General features: G+C 39.8%; 1 protein-coding gene across 3 annotated transcripts in view; it reads left to right on the top strand.

Annotated features, from left to right (window-relative positions):
- eml2 (EMAP like 2) overlaps window positions 1-15,236 on the top strand; it is a 31,900-nt gene extending 16,664 nt beyond the window's left edge. For all 3 annotated transcript variants that reach the window (XM_085244167.1, XM_085244169.1, XM_085244170.1), the window contains 18 exons: window positions 4,547-4,575; window positions 5,896-6,025; window positions 6,524-6,673; window positions 7,604-7,673; window positions 7,854-7,964; window positions 8,500-8,595; window positions 8,760-8,894; window positions 9,025-9,124; window positions 9,855-10,009; window positions 10,221-10,346; window positions 10,442-10,573; window positions 10,674-10,741; window positions 10,898-10,986; window positions 11,100-11,197; window positions 11,456-11,543; window positions 11,705-11,800; window positions 12,074-12,204; window positions 13,633-15,236. In XM_085244167.1, coding sequence (XP_085100293.1) covers window positions 4,547-4,575; window positions 5,896-6,025; window positions 6,524-6,673; window positions 7,604-7,673; window positions 7,854-7,964; window positions 8,500-8,595; window positions 8,760-8,894; window positions 9,025-9,124; window positions 9,855-10,009; window positions 10,221-10,346; window positions 10,442-10,573; window positions 10,674-10,741; window positions 10,898-10,986; window positions 11,100-11,197; window positions 11,456-11,543; window positions 11,705-11,800; window positions 12,074-12,204; window positions 13,633-13,758 — 1,930 coding nt within the window. In that variant the 3' untranslated portion in view covers window positions 13,759-15,236. The remainder of the gene's footprint in view (window positions 1-4,546; window positions 4,576-5,895; window positions 6,026-6,523; window positions 6,674-7,603; window positions 7,674-7,853; window positions 7,965-8,499; window positions 8,596-8,759; window positions 8,895-9,024; window positions 9,125-9,854; window positions 10,010-10,220; window positions 10,347-10,441; window positions 10,574-10,673; window positions 10,742-10,897; window positions 10,987-11,099; window positions 11,198-11,455; window positions 11,544-11,704; window positions 11,801-12,073; window positions 12,205-13,632) is intronic.
- The last annotated feature ends 711 nt before the right edge of the window (window positions 15,237-15,947 follow it).

A 15,947-nucleotide genomic window follows, 5' to 3' on the forward strand; every position in this document is an offset into this window, starting at 1 on the left:
GGCTAACTCATTATTCTGTTAAACCTGACTGACTCTGACAGCAGATCAGACAGAGCTCCTGCTTTACTGGACACCCTGAACTTCAACAAGAATATTACACATGTTCAGGTTTTACAAAGTACCCGTCATCATCTGCTCTACTTTAATTTGCTACTGAGCTTGGTGCACTTTTATATACTAATTAATTTTCAAGTTTTCCAAATTAATTCATTGATTTCCGAAACAAGTTAAAAGTAGCTAATTGAGCATCAATTCAAAATGCTACTAAGACTTTTGTTTTGTAATCCTCTGTAGCATTATGACCAGAGATGGGAAGCTGTGGGACTGATGTTACCATTATCAATTCTGCACAGCTTGCAGAAACATTGATAACATTGATTGAACATCCTGCTCTACATGCAGCAAACATACTGAGCATGTGTCTGATTGGAGAGGACTATTTTGCACCACATTGAACCAGTTTAACATCAATGTGTCTGTCTTTATTTTCATATAATAAGTCATTTCAAAGTTAGGGTAGCACGAGTATTGTACAGGGTTTGCATACACTACGGAAAAGGAAAAGATTCATATCACGTTCAGTCTGTCATCTCCTTTTTGTGTTTGTATCACTTGGATCTAGAATGCATTACATGGAAAAACTGTGCCTTCCTTCTTGCTTTTTGAGGTTTATACTTTTACAGGAAATCTGAAGTTGGTTAGATGAAACTCTAATGATTGTTAGAATCAGAATAAAGCATAACATTGGATTAAAAATGCAGATTTTTCTTATTTTTCTTCCTCCCCTTTTGCTATCTGGACACTGTCTGATGCCTCATAAGTGTCAGAGTTGATTAGTTTATGACTAAAACAAAATACACTAATGTATTTTGCGCACAAGTGAAAATATGAAGAAAGTCAACTATGTTCATGTCTATTGTTATAGCTGCTGCAGTACTTAAGTCCTAATTGAGCAGGAAATGGATGCATGCACTCTTGACCGCTCCCACCACTCCCACCACAGTTCAGGGGGATGAGTCCCATTACTCGGACCACAACATCTTCTGCCTCCCTGTGTGCATCACTCTAATCTCCCAGATGGATGGAACTAGTACTTAAGAGTTCCTATAAGAAAGAGAGAAGGTGTCTCTTGTAAACAGCAAAAAATGATAACCAAACAAATGCTCTTTGCAAGTTTGATCTGCAGGAGTAAAAATATCCGTTTATTATTTCAAACCACTAAGTTTAGGATAAAATATCCTAAACTTAGACTTAAAAACTTAAAATATCCTGATTTTGTTGCTTGCAAAAAGTGGTTTAAGTTCAATATATTCAAAGTGACAAGTGGCCCAGCACAAAAATGTCGGTCCTTTTAATCTTTCTGCAGATGCACCGGTGCTCATTAGTGCCCTCTGGTTCTTACAAGAACCCTTTGTGTTTTCAGAGAGCCCACAGAAAAGGCCAACTACACCCTCGGTGCTGCATGTTAATGAGAGGTCTGTTTGTGCGTTCCCTCTGCCTGGAAACCCGGTGACTAGTGACGGCCGCTGCCGTTGGGTTGTAGAGGCAGAGTTATGAGCCCTGTCCGGCTGCCAGTTGCGCAGCATGGACCGCCATAATTACAGGTTCTGGATCAATTGTGTTCTGTTATTGGCCAGAGCCATGCCACGCCTCATCTTCCTGGCAGACCACACTTACACATGCACACAAACAGAAACACATGCTCGCAGTTCAAGGAACAAACAGGGCTTTATGTGGTTGCTTTAAAGAGCCGAAACCCCTCCTGGTCGCCTCTAACTGCCCAGAGACACAACAGACGCCACACAGGCCCTCGGATGACTCGTCTGTTTGCTCTGCTGTCCTTTAATCTTCTTCAAACACACACGCAGGCTCTCATCTCATTTTCCTGTTTTCTTTTTGCATAGGTCCCTTGTTCACATTGTAACAAACCTATAAAAGAAATCTCAAATCATTGTTTCAGTTGACCCGTAAGCTTAGAGAGCTATTGATATGTCTCAATACTGTCAAGATTTTATTTAGTAAACTCCCCATTAAACAAATATCAGGATACACACGGCACAGCCTGGGGTCTTTTCATGTTTGTATGCCGCAGTCTTTCCCACTCACTCAGTTTCTTTATGTGTTACTTTCATAATGCAGCCTTGGTAAAGCTTCTTTTTGTCAACTAGTCTGTTTTTTTTGTTTTTTTTAACCGACCCACCAGGTATGGAGGTTTCATGCTTTCAGGTTTTCCCTCTGTGGTGTTAACAATTCTTTTGAAAGCCTTCAGGGAGTTTCCTCATATTTGACATAAATGTTCAAAGAGGTAGTGATTAGAATATGTGGCAAAATGTCTCCTCACAAAACGCATATCACCAGGAACCAAAAGATAGCTTGTGTCCAAAATCATTCACCTAATGTGGAACTACTGGAAAAATGAAAAAGGTTGAAAAAGACACATTCCAGGTTTTTGTTTGTTTGTTTTTCTTAGTCATACTCCTCCTACAGATCCATGCATAACAGATCAAGGCTGGATAACTTAATAAGTACAGCAAATAAATGGATATTGTATTGAAATTATTAGTGAGTACTCAGGGTTTCAGACCAGCCATGTGTGGTTGGTGATGATCTTCAGTGCCTGCTTATTACATTCTTCCCTTATGAGCCTGAACAGATATTGGATTTAAATCTAAACTAACTTTGCTATAGTAAGATGTTGATTCTAGTTTGAGTGGTTTATCTTTGTTTATCTGTGAACCTGAGACAAATGTTCTGTGTCACTGCAGTTTTCCTCATAGTACTCTTCTGTATTATATGACTTGCTCTGTGGTTGTACAATAAATCTACATGAGAAGAAGTGTGTTCGCTGCTGTTATTTGTTTGCCTGTGTTTCCATAGAAATACTCAGAAAAGTCAAGCACGTCTTTCTTGATTCGCTTGTTGCTTTGCGAGGACCAAACATCCATTTCCCTCTTATCATATCAAGCCTTACCTTTATTGCTGTTGCCATGGTGACATCCAGCTGTCAGCCGAGGCAGCGCTTCAACATCCCGATTGGTTGATAGCATCCAGACAGGTTAGGTTGAGTTCTCAGCATGCGCTGAAATGCTTGGCAGGCAGTTCTGATTGGGTGACAGCAGATTCAGGGACATCTGCAGCTCTCGCTGATGTGGCAGGTTTTGATTGGCAGGTCTAATCACGGATCCTGGCAGAGTGGCTGACTCGCCGGTTGTCATTTTTACTTGTAAATGCATTTAGCTTGTCTGTGTGGCATCTTTTAATTCTGACCACTGCGATGCTTCTCTGTCACACTGTTTCACATCTGCCGTGTGTTTAACTGATAGGCGCTGACACTGTCTGCGAATACAAGTGGACTTCTGTTTGCTTTGTGTCTGCTGACTCGTCTTTACAAACCTGTTTACACAGCAGAACTAGCAAGTTGGAAAGTTTTAGGCATCAAAGATAATGTTAAAGAAATGTGTATCAACTTGCCCGGCCCGGGGCAAATACAAGCTACTTTGTTGTTTGCTTTATTTGTTTCGCCAAGTTGAGGATAAAAGAAATTCATCAAATTTTTATCAAACCAGCCTTTCAGTATCAGGTCTTCTGGTCCTCTGTGTATCCAGGCCTGTTACTTACTATTCCCAGGTGATAGTTTATATTCATATTCTAGGAATATAAGAAATGAACCTTTAAATCCTAATCAAACCTTTAAGACCAGTCGCTGTGTTTGATAACTGTGAACCACAACAAAGCCGCACGATTTATACCCCAATTCCTGTTTTGTTTTATGTTTTTTCTATGAATGTTCAAAGAAAATTAATCTGTTAGATATTCTTTGATATGTTTTTTGACACGGCATGAGTTTGACCAGACTACTGGTCAAAGCCATCCATCCTATGAATGACCTACCCGCAGAAATCTCTACAGCACCACTATTTCTTTTCTCAGGTGAAGACGTTATTTACATTAAAGTGTGCCATACTGCATCGTAGCTATAATCGTATGCACCAGATCTGATCTTTCCAGTTCCTGCCTCAACTGTCAGCTGGTTGTTGACATGTCTGGGCTGATTGAAAGCTCCTCAGGCCTCTGCTTATAGTCCTTGCCATCAGTGGTGCAGTTTCTAAAATAATCTAAGGAGTGTAAATAATCACTTTTCTCAAAGGTCATACTGGAAATGTTGCGTGTCAGGTATGACTCGTTTTGTTAAAAATATGCTTTTCACTTTGCACATTTTAGGTCTTATAGTATTTAGTGTGAATGTAATATTCAAACAGGATTTCTAAATAAATGGGTCTAAATCCTGTCTTCAGACTACATCATCTGATCCTCTGAAGGCGAAAAGTTGTGCACATCTTTGGACATGTGTGGTACACTCTGTGTGTGTCTGCCCTCTATTTTCAATTAACTGTGGGTAAGAGATGTAGCATGAGTAAATAATTTATAAAGACATAATATACCCACCTCTCAGCACTTTCGGAAAATGATTGTAACCTTCATGCTGTTTATCGTGTAATGTGCAAAATAATATTAATTGAACACCATTTTTCTTTTTGTGTTCCAGCAAATCCAAAGAATGCACTTTCAATGCAGGTAAAATAAAATTTTAATCCCACCATTGCTTTGCTTTTGTCTGTACTGTTCTCTGTGTGTGTGTGTGTGTGTGTGTGTGTGTGTGATAATTGCGTTAGCTGTTATGTCTCAGCCTCCAATTACTGTCACACTTTAATTTGCTGTAAAGGGGATGAGCAGCCTCTCATGTGTGAAACTCAATTAGGCTTCAGGAGTCCTCGAAGAACTCTTGAAGGATTCTTCTGACTGTCATTTCAAAGAAATGCATTTTCTCATTAGAGATAGTGATGTCCCATTTTAATTATTTTAGAGGATGTTGGAAATGCAGAGGATCTCCCATTAAGATGAGTACGAGACTACTGGAGATTTTGAATACGTTGTAAAACAAAAGATCTGTAATTGCTGGAAAGTGTTTAAGCATGTGAAGCTGTTTGTCTGTTTATACATTTTCCCATTAATATATATATTTAACAAGCAAAAATGTGACATCTTTTTAAGCACTGGTAAATTGTGAGGTGGTGTGCTGTTTTGCTATTTTACGTCGTTGTTTTTTTTCTGTTGGACATTTATGCAAATTAGGTCAAATTAATTAAACTTATGCCTCATTGCATGCAAGACTTTATATGAAAAGATAATCGTCTACATGCAAGGAAGCAGCTATGAAAGTTTTATGCTGCGTTACTGTATCCTTGTTACATTTTATACCAGCAAATTGCTTTTTATTCAATTAAAAAAAAAAAAAAAGGTATAAACTTTATATTACATGGATTTAAAGTCTTTTAGAAAAACTTCAGCAACTCTTACATACAACAAATTTTCCAGTTTTAGTCCTGTCTGTATTCTGAAAGGATTTTTTGTGAGAGGCTGTTAACAATATTTCCTCATTTCCATTTTGAAGTCTTAATGTGCCACCAAAGAGACATGATAATTATGAAGCTGGCTTTATTCAGTGTTTAATTTTCTCTTCTGAAGCATGCAAAGTAGCACAAATTTAGAGAGAGATGGCCTCGTATGCATATTTAATCACAAAGTGTCTGAAAATTTATACCAAGCACCAAAGAAGGAAAAATTATTCTGATGTCAGGTGTTGAGTTGGGAGGTTTCTAGACTTCCTGCTGCGTCCGCTGTCTTCAAATTGGCATTACTGGGGTGAAACTTAAAGAAGTATTTCAATCAATTATGTTCTTACTGACACAAAATCATTTTGGTTATAAAGTTAGTAAAAAATGCTGTCAAAGCTAGAGAGGGTGATGGTACAGAGGTCAAAACTAGTGTTACTTTGTCCTTCTCTCTTTCTTTAACTGGTGATCTTGCTTTTCCTCCCTCCCTCTTTAACTGCAGAGGACAGCTACGTGAGGATGTTCCTCCGCGGCCGTCACGTCACCATGCACGTCCCAGACCAGCAGAAGGGGACTTACAGCCTTGACCAGAAGGTGGCGCTGCCTGACCATAAGCTCAAACTGCAGTGGGTGTATCCTTGATCCAGACAGAGAGAAATTAAGAAGTACACGAACAGTTTACTTAAAGATTCGGATGGTTTAGATATTTAAAATATCTGATTAATAGACTCAGGCTAGCGTTACTTTATTTTTAGGTTTATTTAGATTTATTCTGCTGTGATTCATACAACATGCAACTGTCTGTGGCTCACCAATCAACCTGTTAGACCATATAAACGTAATGGACGTGACCTCCGGTGTGGAAGTACATTTTTCTAATATAACTAATAACTAATGATCATATCTTCTGTTTTCACAGCTGTTCTGACACATATTTGTCTGTAAGATAAATAATAGGGGTGAAAGCACAAACTGTATCTCTGAAAACCAAGAAATTACAAAAAATAAGATTTGGTGTTTCTAAGTTATCTTAGTAAGAAGCATCAACAAAATATATAAAATAAAATTGCTGAATATTCTGGTAATCCTGTCCAGCATCAGCCATCTTCCTTAATCTAACCGTGGTCCAGTTATGGCTACCGTGGTCGTGACTGCCGCTCCAACCTGTACCTGCTTCCCACGGGAGAGATTGTCTACTTTAATGCTTCAGTGGTGGTGCTGTACAACACAGAGGAGCAGCAGCAGAGACACTACCTGGGCCACAACGATGACGTCAAATGGTGAGAAAACAGCAGGCTGATGAGAGCAGCCATTAAAGTGTTTTAATCTTTACAGAGACTGTGCATTTTCCTGCATCATCTCTGCTTTCCTCATTTACTCTAAGTCTTGTAAACAGATCCCGTTTGATCAAAAGCTGTGTTTAACTAACACACCGTGATATAGATGGTTTTGTTTAAACAGACTCACTTGATGTTATGTCTTTTCATACAGAAGAACTAACATAACAATCATCATTCAAATGAATAAAAACTAGAGGAAACCTCTTTAAACAGTAAAAATGAAGCTAAAATGAGCAAATCTCCTCCCAAAAGAAATTAAAATGAAAAGAAAATGTAAAAAAGCAAAACTCTATTCGACCCCACACGTGAGACAAAGAGAGAAACGAGCTGCTCAGAAGTTGTTTTTGTTTTTGCGTAACACGTCATCGACAGCTTCTGTGTTTACCATCAGTGAAATTTGTGCTGTACTTAATGAGCACCAGTTGACATCCTGTGCCTGGAGACACTGGGATGTAAACATTAAGGCCCCCTGGGGCATGCTGGGAAAGCTACTCCGCTCTGCAGGGAAACAATCGTGCTCTCCTCTCCCACGCCGTCACGTGGAATCCGCCTCTTCACGTTGTCATTTTTTTTGTGTTTTAGAAATGCAAACTATGATTCACATTGAAATAAATATTGTATATTTGTTTTTATTGACTTGGAAAATGTGAGTCAATCGGTTTGTTTATATGCCTGTTGTTTATACGTGTCAAGTGTCTATAACGTGCTTCTGAAAAATACTCGAGATTTCCTGTAAAAGTCAGAGACCAGAGAAAACGGCGTGTGTCACGATAAACATTTTTAAAGGCATCGTGTGAAAGAAGCAGAATGAATGAGAATTAATAATCACAAAGCCACAAATATAATTAATATTTTCTCATATCTTCTTAGCCTGAGTGTGCATCCTGACATGGTTACCATAGCAACAGGACAAGTGGCTGGAAACTCTAAAGATGGAAAGGTACTGCGAGCATCTCCAATCCTGCCGTAGCGTTGTCTCCTAATCACTAAATATGAAACTGAAAGAGCTTTAAAACTTCAAATAAAGTTTTGTTTTGTTTTTTGTGGAAACCAGAAGAAGGTTTGATATGAATCAAACAACTTTACTATGTCTCCTCTTTTTTTGTGTGTGTTTGTTCAGCTGCTGGCTCCCCATGTTCGCGTCTGGGATTCTGTGAGCCTCAACACGCTCCATGTGCTTGGAACGGGAGTGTTCGATAGAGCGGTCACCTGTGTGGCTTTCTCAAAGTCGGTAAGGAGCGTCTCACCCTTTTAGACTAGAGGTGTCAACATCATTCTAGTTCAGGGAATTACACCAATGAATAATGACCTCTAAAGAAAAAGGGGATGCATTTGGAGGTGTTTTATTTTAGTGTAAAGACATATATTCCCCTAAAACTTCACATTTAATCAGCCAACTATTTATGTGTCTCAGTTTTTCTACATCCATCATCTACGTCAGTCGGTGTCATAAATCACAGGCTTAACAACGTTACTTGAGTGTGTTTTGGCAGGCGATGGTTAATGTCTTTGTCAGTAAGAAGCCCGTTAAACTGATGAGTCATAGTTCTGGCTCAGATATAATCAATGCTTTAGTCAGCCAGACTCATGATGTGATCTATATATAACACTGCAAGTGTAATGCTTCCTGCAAAATATAATACAATCCCAATAACTATGCACTTATCCAAATACCCAGTTTTTACACAAGTCATTCAGGCCCCTTTCTATGTTTTCATGCTTTATTAAGATTTAATCAGTTATTTATTCATTCATTCATTCACCAGAATGGCGGCACCTTCCTTTGCGCTGTGGATGATGCCAACGATCACATCTTGTCAGTCTGGAACTGGCAGAAGGAGAAGCAGCTGGCTGAAGTCAAGGTATGGCCACCTGAGTCTGATCTCATTCATACAGCTGTATCATTATTGATCTCCTGGTTTTAAATTTTTTTGATAACATGCATGGATGAAGGATTTTAATGGTATGTTTTCATGAACGTAGCAAATAGAATGAAACAATAGCTTCCTGGCTTCTGTCCCTGCAGTGCTCCAATGACTCTGTGCTGGCCGCTGTGTTTCATCCCATGGACACCAACCTGATTGTTACCTGTGGAAAATCTCACATCAACTTCTGGACCATGGAGGGGAACACTCTCACCAAGAGACAGGGCCTGTTTGAGGTATCGCAACTATACACAAGTTGTTTGTTCTTAAAACCCTGCTGTATATTTAGTTTTATTTCTTAAGGTGCAGTCTATGACAGCAGTCTTTTCTGTAGTCCTTGAAATCCTTATTTGTCTGGCTTTGTAGAAACACGAGAAACCAAAGTATGTGTTGTGTGTGGCATTCGCTGAGAATGGAGACGCCATCACAGGAGACTCCAGTGGGAACCTCTACATCTGGGCCAAAGGTACGATCAAAGTGAAAGTTCTGATCCAGCTTTTTTTTTTCTTTTCTTTTCTTTTTTGACAAAATTTAGAGATTCAATCGCCAATCACAGAAATCCTGGCTGCTTGAATTAACGAAGGTTTGAACACGTTTATATTCATATATGATTGTTTCAATAAAACAGGAATAACAGAACATAAAATTAAGCATTTGTGGAAACAGCTAACAAAAAAGAAAAAAAACGAAGGGAAACACAAAAACTGGTTACATTGAATACAAAACAGAACTTCTCACGTTAGAACATAGGTTAAAAAAATTAACAAAACTCCAGAACTCGGAAAGGTCGATTGGTACTAACAAAACCTTTCCTTGCAAACGACACTAAGTTAGCAGCAACACAACTGAGCTTCACATTCCCATTAACACAGTAAAGTTGTAGGTCATCGGCCCTCGATGGAATAAGCAAATCTGTTAGTCAACAGGAACATCCTTAAATTGAAAGTTAGAGAAGTTTGTCAGAAAAAGACCCCAGATTTTACCAAATGTGCCCTTTTAATTCTGGGTGGATCTTTTCAAGACTGAGACACGACATAAGATCAGCAAGCCACTGATAATGGGGGGTGGGGCATCTGACATAGATACGGCAGTCTGGATTTTAAATGAAATCATTCATTTATCATTACTGTGAAGCACAAATGTAAAGAGGCAGGATATCTGCTGCTCACTCTCTGATTCCCTGTGTCGTCTGACAGGTGGTACCCGCATCAGCCAGGTGGTGTCAGCGGCGCACGAAGGCGGCATTTTCTCAGTGTGTGTTCTCAAGGACGGCACCATGGTGTCTGGAGGGGGGAAAGACCGCAAGGTGGTGCTGTGGGACCACGATTACAGAAAAAAGGCAACGATGGAGGTGAGCGAATTCTCCTCTGAGGGGAAATCGGAGGTCGTGAAACTTCTGTGGAACCCACTTAAATATTATTTTAAACTTTTCTCAGTTTAGTGATTAAACTGTCAGTGGGTGTCTCTTGTGCTGCAAGTAAATAACTCCAAAAAAAAGTTTTATTACTTAATGTTTTGAATATTGTGCTTTCTTTGACTCTGTGCTGCATGTGTGTGTCCAGGTGGGAGAGTCCTTCGGTCCTGTTCGTGCTCTGGCTGAAGGTAAACCCGGAGAACTCTTTGTTGGAACCACCAAGAATGCAATCATCAGAGCTGCCTTCCCTGATACATTAACACCTATTGTGCAGGTACATGCTGATAACATTCACAGGCTGACTACTAACAAATATTTTAACTTTATGCATGCTGCATTTTAAATAAGAAATGATATGATGTGCTACAGGGTCACACCGATGAGCTGTGGGGTCTGGACATCCATCCCACCATGGAGCAGTTTGTTACCTGCTCACAGGACAAACAAGTTCACCTCTGGGATGCCCACTCCCACCAGCCCCTGTGGAGCAAGACCATCGAGGTGAGGAAGATTTTTGTGAATGAAGACAGCGTTAGGGACTGAGCTTCCCGTTCAATCACAAGTACTAAATAACAAGTATGTCGTCTTCTCTGTGCTTTAGGATCCAGGGAGGTCTGCAGGCTTCCATCCCAGCGGGGCTGTTCTGGCTGTGGGGACCATGACTGGAAAGTGAGCCTTACAGCTGAAACAAGTTAAAATTCAGAAACTGAGCATTGACAAAACATTCACTAACACTGATCTCCTTTAATGCTGGAGATATTAAAGCCTTCCTATTTGGATCCTTGTCATGTGCATTTTCCCAAATCTCTGCCTTGTGTGTTGCAGGTGGTTGGTGCTGGACACTGACACTCGGGATCTTGTTTCTATGCACACAGATGGCAATGAGATCATTTCCAATGTCAAGTACTCTCCGGGTAAAACATCATCTGCTCACCTCGCTGACACAGATCCATAAAATGTTAAAGTTCAGACAAAATTTCATATTTCAGTTCATTGATTTTCTGCTAACTTCACTTTGTGTCTGCAGACGGTAACTTCCTGGCTGTCGCTTCCCATGATAACTTTGTTTACATCTATGCTGTAACTGAAAACGGCCGAAAGTACAGCCGTGTGGGGAAATGCACTGTAAGTAGATGCTCACATGGAGCGCCAGTTGTAAATGTCTGTTTGTAAATGAATTCCCATTCTTACAGTGATCTCTTTTCATAAAATCAGATCACTAGTGTCTGAAGGCTTAAGTAGTTTATGGAGGTTGAAAAGTGAATTGATATATTGCTGTTCTTTGGATGAGAATTTCACTCAAAATTAACATCAATAACATTAAAAGAGAGTTTTAACAAAAAATGTTCAATCGTCACTCTGCATGATCTGCCTCTTCCCCAGGGACACTCCAGCTTTGTTACCCATGTGGACTGGTCGAAAAACAGCCAGTACCTTGTCACCAACTCAGGAGACTATGAGATCCTCTTCTGTAAGTCATACTTCATGTCTGTTCATGTGCACTTTTAGCTCCACCCTCTGATTTTACTGTCAATATAGGAATCTGGTAAAATATGAAACTCATATCACTGACTTCTCAAAGTTATGTTCATATGTCAAGGAATCTTTTGGGGGGGTTTCTTCGGCTTTTAGGGGAGGCATCCAGTGGTAAACATGTGACCAACATGGACACAGTGCGCAACCTGGAGTGGGCCACCTACACCTGCACTCTGAGCTTCAACACGTTTGGTAGGTTGATAAAACTTTTTAAATTCATCTATTTTATCACACTAGTATTTTGCAATGTTTGCCTGAAGCAAGCGTAGCTCTCACACAGTCGTTTCTTCTTGCGAATTTGTTTTGATGGAGAAGAGCACGGTGTTTTTATGTGGCCGCAGCTAAAAAAACACGAAGTGACTGAAGATGCTGTTCCACTGTCTTCGTCGCCCTCGTGCTAACTCTGCCGCTGGCGCTTTCTTTTTGGGGTTTTTTTTTTTTTTTTGGTCTTTTTGTGTCTTGCAGGAATCTGGCCAGATGGAGCAGATGGCACAGACATCAATGCTGCGTGCAGGTCACATGATGGATCCCTGCTGGCCTCTGCTGATGACTTTGGCAAAGTGCACTTGTTCTCCTTCCCCTGCTCTCAACCAAGGGTCAGTCATGTTAACTCACAGTGACAAACACAAAGCACATCAGAGCCGGGGTCTGCGTGTTTGTATGCTCGTGTTGAAATTTGTTCCACTTCGCAGACACGCTGACTTTCAACACTGCCAGAACTACGTAGCTATGGTGTTTGTCTCTCAACTGCATTGTGATTAAGTTTTAATGAAGACTGGGGAAACCCAATGAAAGCTCAGCAGAAATAACAGAATACCTTATCATTATCAGGCCTGTAATGTGCACAATGTCTGCCAGGTGTTTATATTGTGCTCACAAACCGTTGCAGGCTGTTAGACACCTTTTTTACAAGTTTTCAGTTAAAGCCTTCTAAACTGGGGCTGTAAACTAAATTGTCCATTAAGACAAACTGGCTGCCATTAGCGCAGAAAATCACAAGCTGTAAAAAGTTACAACATATTTTAAACAGATTTGGAATGAAAATGAGTGTTTAGTGGCTTAAACCAGACAGTTGTGTTTCATGAACAGCTGGTACGAATGTAAAACCCCCCACATTATACATTTGTTTTTCATTGCAAATAACCTTCATGATTATTGAAACTTAGAAGGTTCATGAGGTGATTTATGTGACCAAGAAGGTTAACGTTGTTTAAAGAAGATAATTTTCTTCTCCAGTAGTTTATATTTGGTATTATTGGTATTGGACCGCTGTTCCTGTAGCTTCCATGCAAATAAATCTAAAGCTGCAATAAGAGCCCCCGTCAAGAGGAGAGCATGGATTCGTAGATTAAATAAGTCAGGCTCCTATTGAATCAATGGAGTTGAGGTCGAGATGGGTTGCAAAGTGGCTTGCAGGGGCAGCAGCAGCTCTAGCAAGACTACAGCAGCTGAAATAACTTCCCATATGAGATTGTTCAACTTTATCTGAGTAAGATGTCACTGGCTATGATGCACACAAATTTACACATGCATAAACAAGAAAAAGAAAAGGGTTACTATTAACAATGGAGAACTTAAACTCTGTTATTGCTCTTGGACTCTACTAGAGAATCTTTGCTTGAGTCACAGTTCAAAATAAAACTTTTGTATCTTGTACTTGGTTAAGCACCTCAGTTCATCCTGAGTCTGGAAGGATCAGTTTTAGCTCCTCCTTCCTTAGGTCAACTCTCTTATGATTGGCTGCCCCTGACAAAAGGGAAGGTTTGAACTGCAGGTGATTGGGGATTATTATGACTATATTATCATTTGCTCTCCATGACATCTTACAAAGCACAGAGTAGGATGAAACCGAGCATTTAGTGCAGTAATGTATCCACCAGGTTAACAGTGCATATAGTTTATACATCCTTCAAATAAAGAAAACCGTGAAACTTTCATTTAAAATTCCCAAAAGAGCATGTTGTTCACTTTTAATTAATTACTCCTTAACTTTTTTTTTTGTCCTGCTTTGCTTTGTTATCCAGGCTCCAAGTCAAGAATACGGTGGCCATAGCAGTCACGTGACCAACGTTGCCTTCCTGCACGATGACAGTCACCTGATCTCCACTGGTGGGAAGGACACCAGCATCCTGCAGTGGGTGGTTGCCTAGGCAAAATTATACACCTGCATCTCTGACTTCCACTGGAATCCTGTCTGACCCTCGTCACATCTTCTTCACCTCATCTTTATCCTCGGGCTACCACGGGGCAGCAGCTCCTCTGTGCCTACTGGAATTTAAAAAAGTAAAGAAAAGGAAAAAATGCACCACCGTAACTTGAGAAACCCAGAGATGTGACACCAAATGAGTATCACTGGAATAGTTTAAAGTGTACTGCTGTTTCTTATAGACTGTAGAGAAATTACTTGTTGTAATGGAGGAAATTACTAACTTTTACCATTACAAAAAATAAATAAATAAATCAACTACTGTAAATCCACCTCATCTGACAACACAATAAATCTGCAATTTTTCCATTAATACTAACTGGGCCTGAACTCTTTCAACCCTTTAAAGGGAAGTACATCTGTTCTAAATTACAAGCCTGTCAGCAAGGTTAAGATCATGTATACTGCAGTTTGTTAACCATTTTAAATGCATGCAACACAATGAGGGTGAAAGATACATTAAGATTTTAGGGTTTGACATGATGGTATTTTTCAGACGTTGGTTTCCATAAAGTGTACATTTCTTGAAACTTGTTTGGGGTGTATAAACTAACACAATACAAAAATAAAGGAGGCGTGACACGTTGAACTGAGGTACTTAGATAAATTTTTTCATATCAAATTTAAACCAAATTTTATTTAGTTCTGTAAAATATCCATGATTTGTAATAACAGAATTAAAACATGAACCTTTTAGGAGTGCAAGATTTTTTTTTTTTTTCTCCCCCAGGAGTGTGGAGTAGATCCCTGTGAACATGCAGTGATCTTTCCTACACCTGGAAAATCACAGATAAAATTTCAAACTTGTGCAAAGATTAAGTACAGCAATACATGAAGGTGTGATACTCTAAAACCATAAAGAGTGATAAATATTGGCCTGCATTTGAGCAAATTAATATTGCATTAAATGGGTGAAATCTTCCTTTTAAAATGCTTATAATAACCCCTCTGCCTTCTTCTCTTCACTGTTACATCACTCAGCATTTCCATACTCTTAAGGTGCAGATTGTAAGTATAGTACAGATTGCTGTTGGAGATTGTAAACGGTACAAAGTGTCTGTTTTGTCCCGAGCCTTTTGATTTCTCCTTCTACTGCTGGGCTGTTGTGTTTCTGATTGTACTACTACTGTAAATGTGCTGAGATGGCACTAGATGGCGCTACAGCGCAAGAGAATGAGCATGACTTGGGCTCCCCTCCTGTAGATGTTGTCTAAAAGGTCTTTAGAGTAAATATATATTATGCAGTATATCCGAGTGGCTGTGTTATTTTAATATTTAACTGTAACAACGATGGATGTTAGAATTATTATACTCGTGGCACTTTTAGTGATTGACAGCGAGGTAATGTAGGCTGCTGTGCCATGGAAGCTTGGGCTGTGCTTTGCCTTCTTGTTTTGTTAATAAAGTTTTTACCCAAATGCACATGATGCTTTTTTCCCCCCCCTTTATTTCATCAGCCAAAAAGCCGAACATGATGCATTGATGTCAGTGATGTAAATGAATAAAAACTAACACAATATTCCCAAAAGTATTCACTGATCTGCCTTTGAATGCATATGAACTTGAGTGACATCCCATCTTGAATCCACAGGGTTTAATATAGCAGCTTCAACTCTTCTGTGAATCTCCAGAAGTGCATTTTATTCCTACAGAAGCACTTCTGTGAAGACTGCTATTGATGCGGACACATCAAACATGTCTCCGCTCCAGTGGTGGTGTGCTTTACACCATTGCATCCTACGCTTTGCATTGCACTTGGTGATGTAAGGCTTGGATGCAGAGCCGTTCCGTGAAGCTCTCTACCCACTGTACTTGAGCTAATTTGAAGGCCACATGAAGTTTAGAAGTCTATAGCGATTAACTCTCCAGAAAGTTGCAGACCTCCGTGATTTTACATTGCCTACTACAGCTGAGTCGCTGGAATTCTCAATCACTTTGTTAAAATACCGCTAACAGTGGAATATTCAGCAGTGAGGAAAGTTCACGACTGGACTTGTTGCACAGGTGGCATCCTGTCACGGTATCATGCTGAATTAAATGAGCTCCCGAGAGGGACCCATTCGTTTACAAATGTTGCAGAGGCAGTCTGCATGCCTAGTTACGGTACTTGATTTTATACATGTGTGGCCATGG

This window comes from Mchenga conophoros, linkage group LG14, assembly GCF_057382185.1.
Source record: "Mchenga conophoros isolate Kocher_MC1m ecotype Shallow Benthic linkage group LG14, M_conophoros_male_GT1.1, whole genome shotgun sequence".
Classification (NCBI taxonomy): domain Eukaryota; kingdom Metazoa; phylum Chordata; class Actinopteri; order Cichliformes; family Cichlidae; genus Mchenga; species Mchenga conophoros.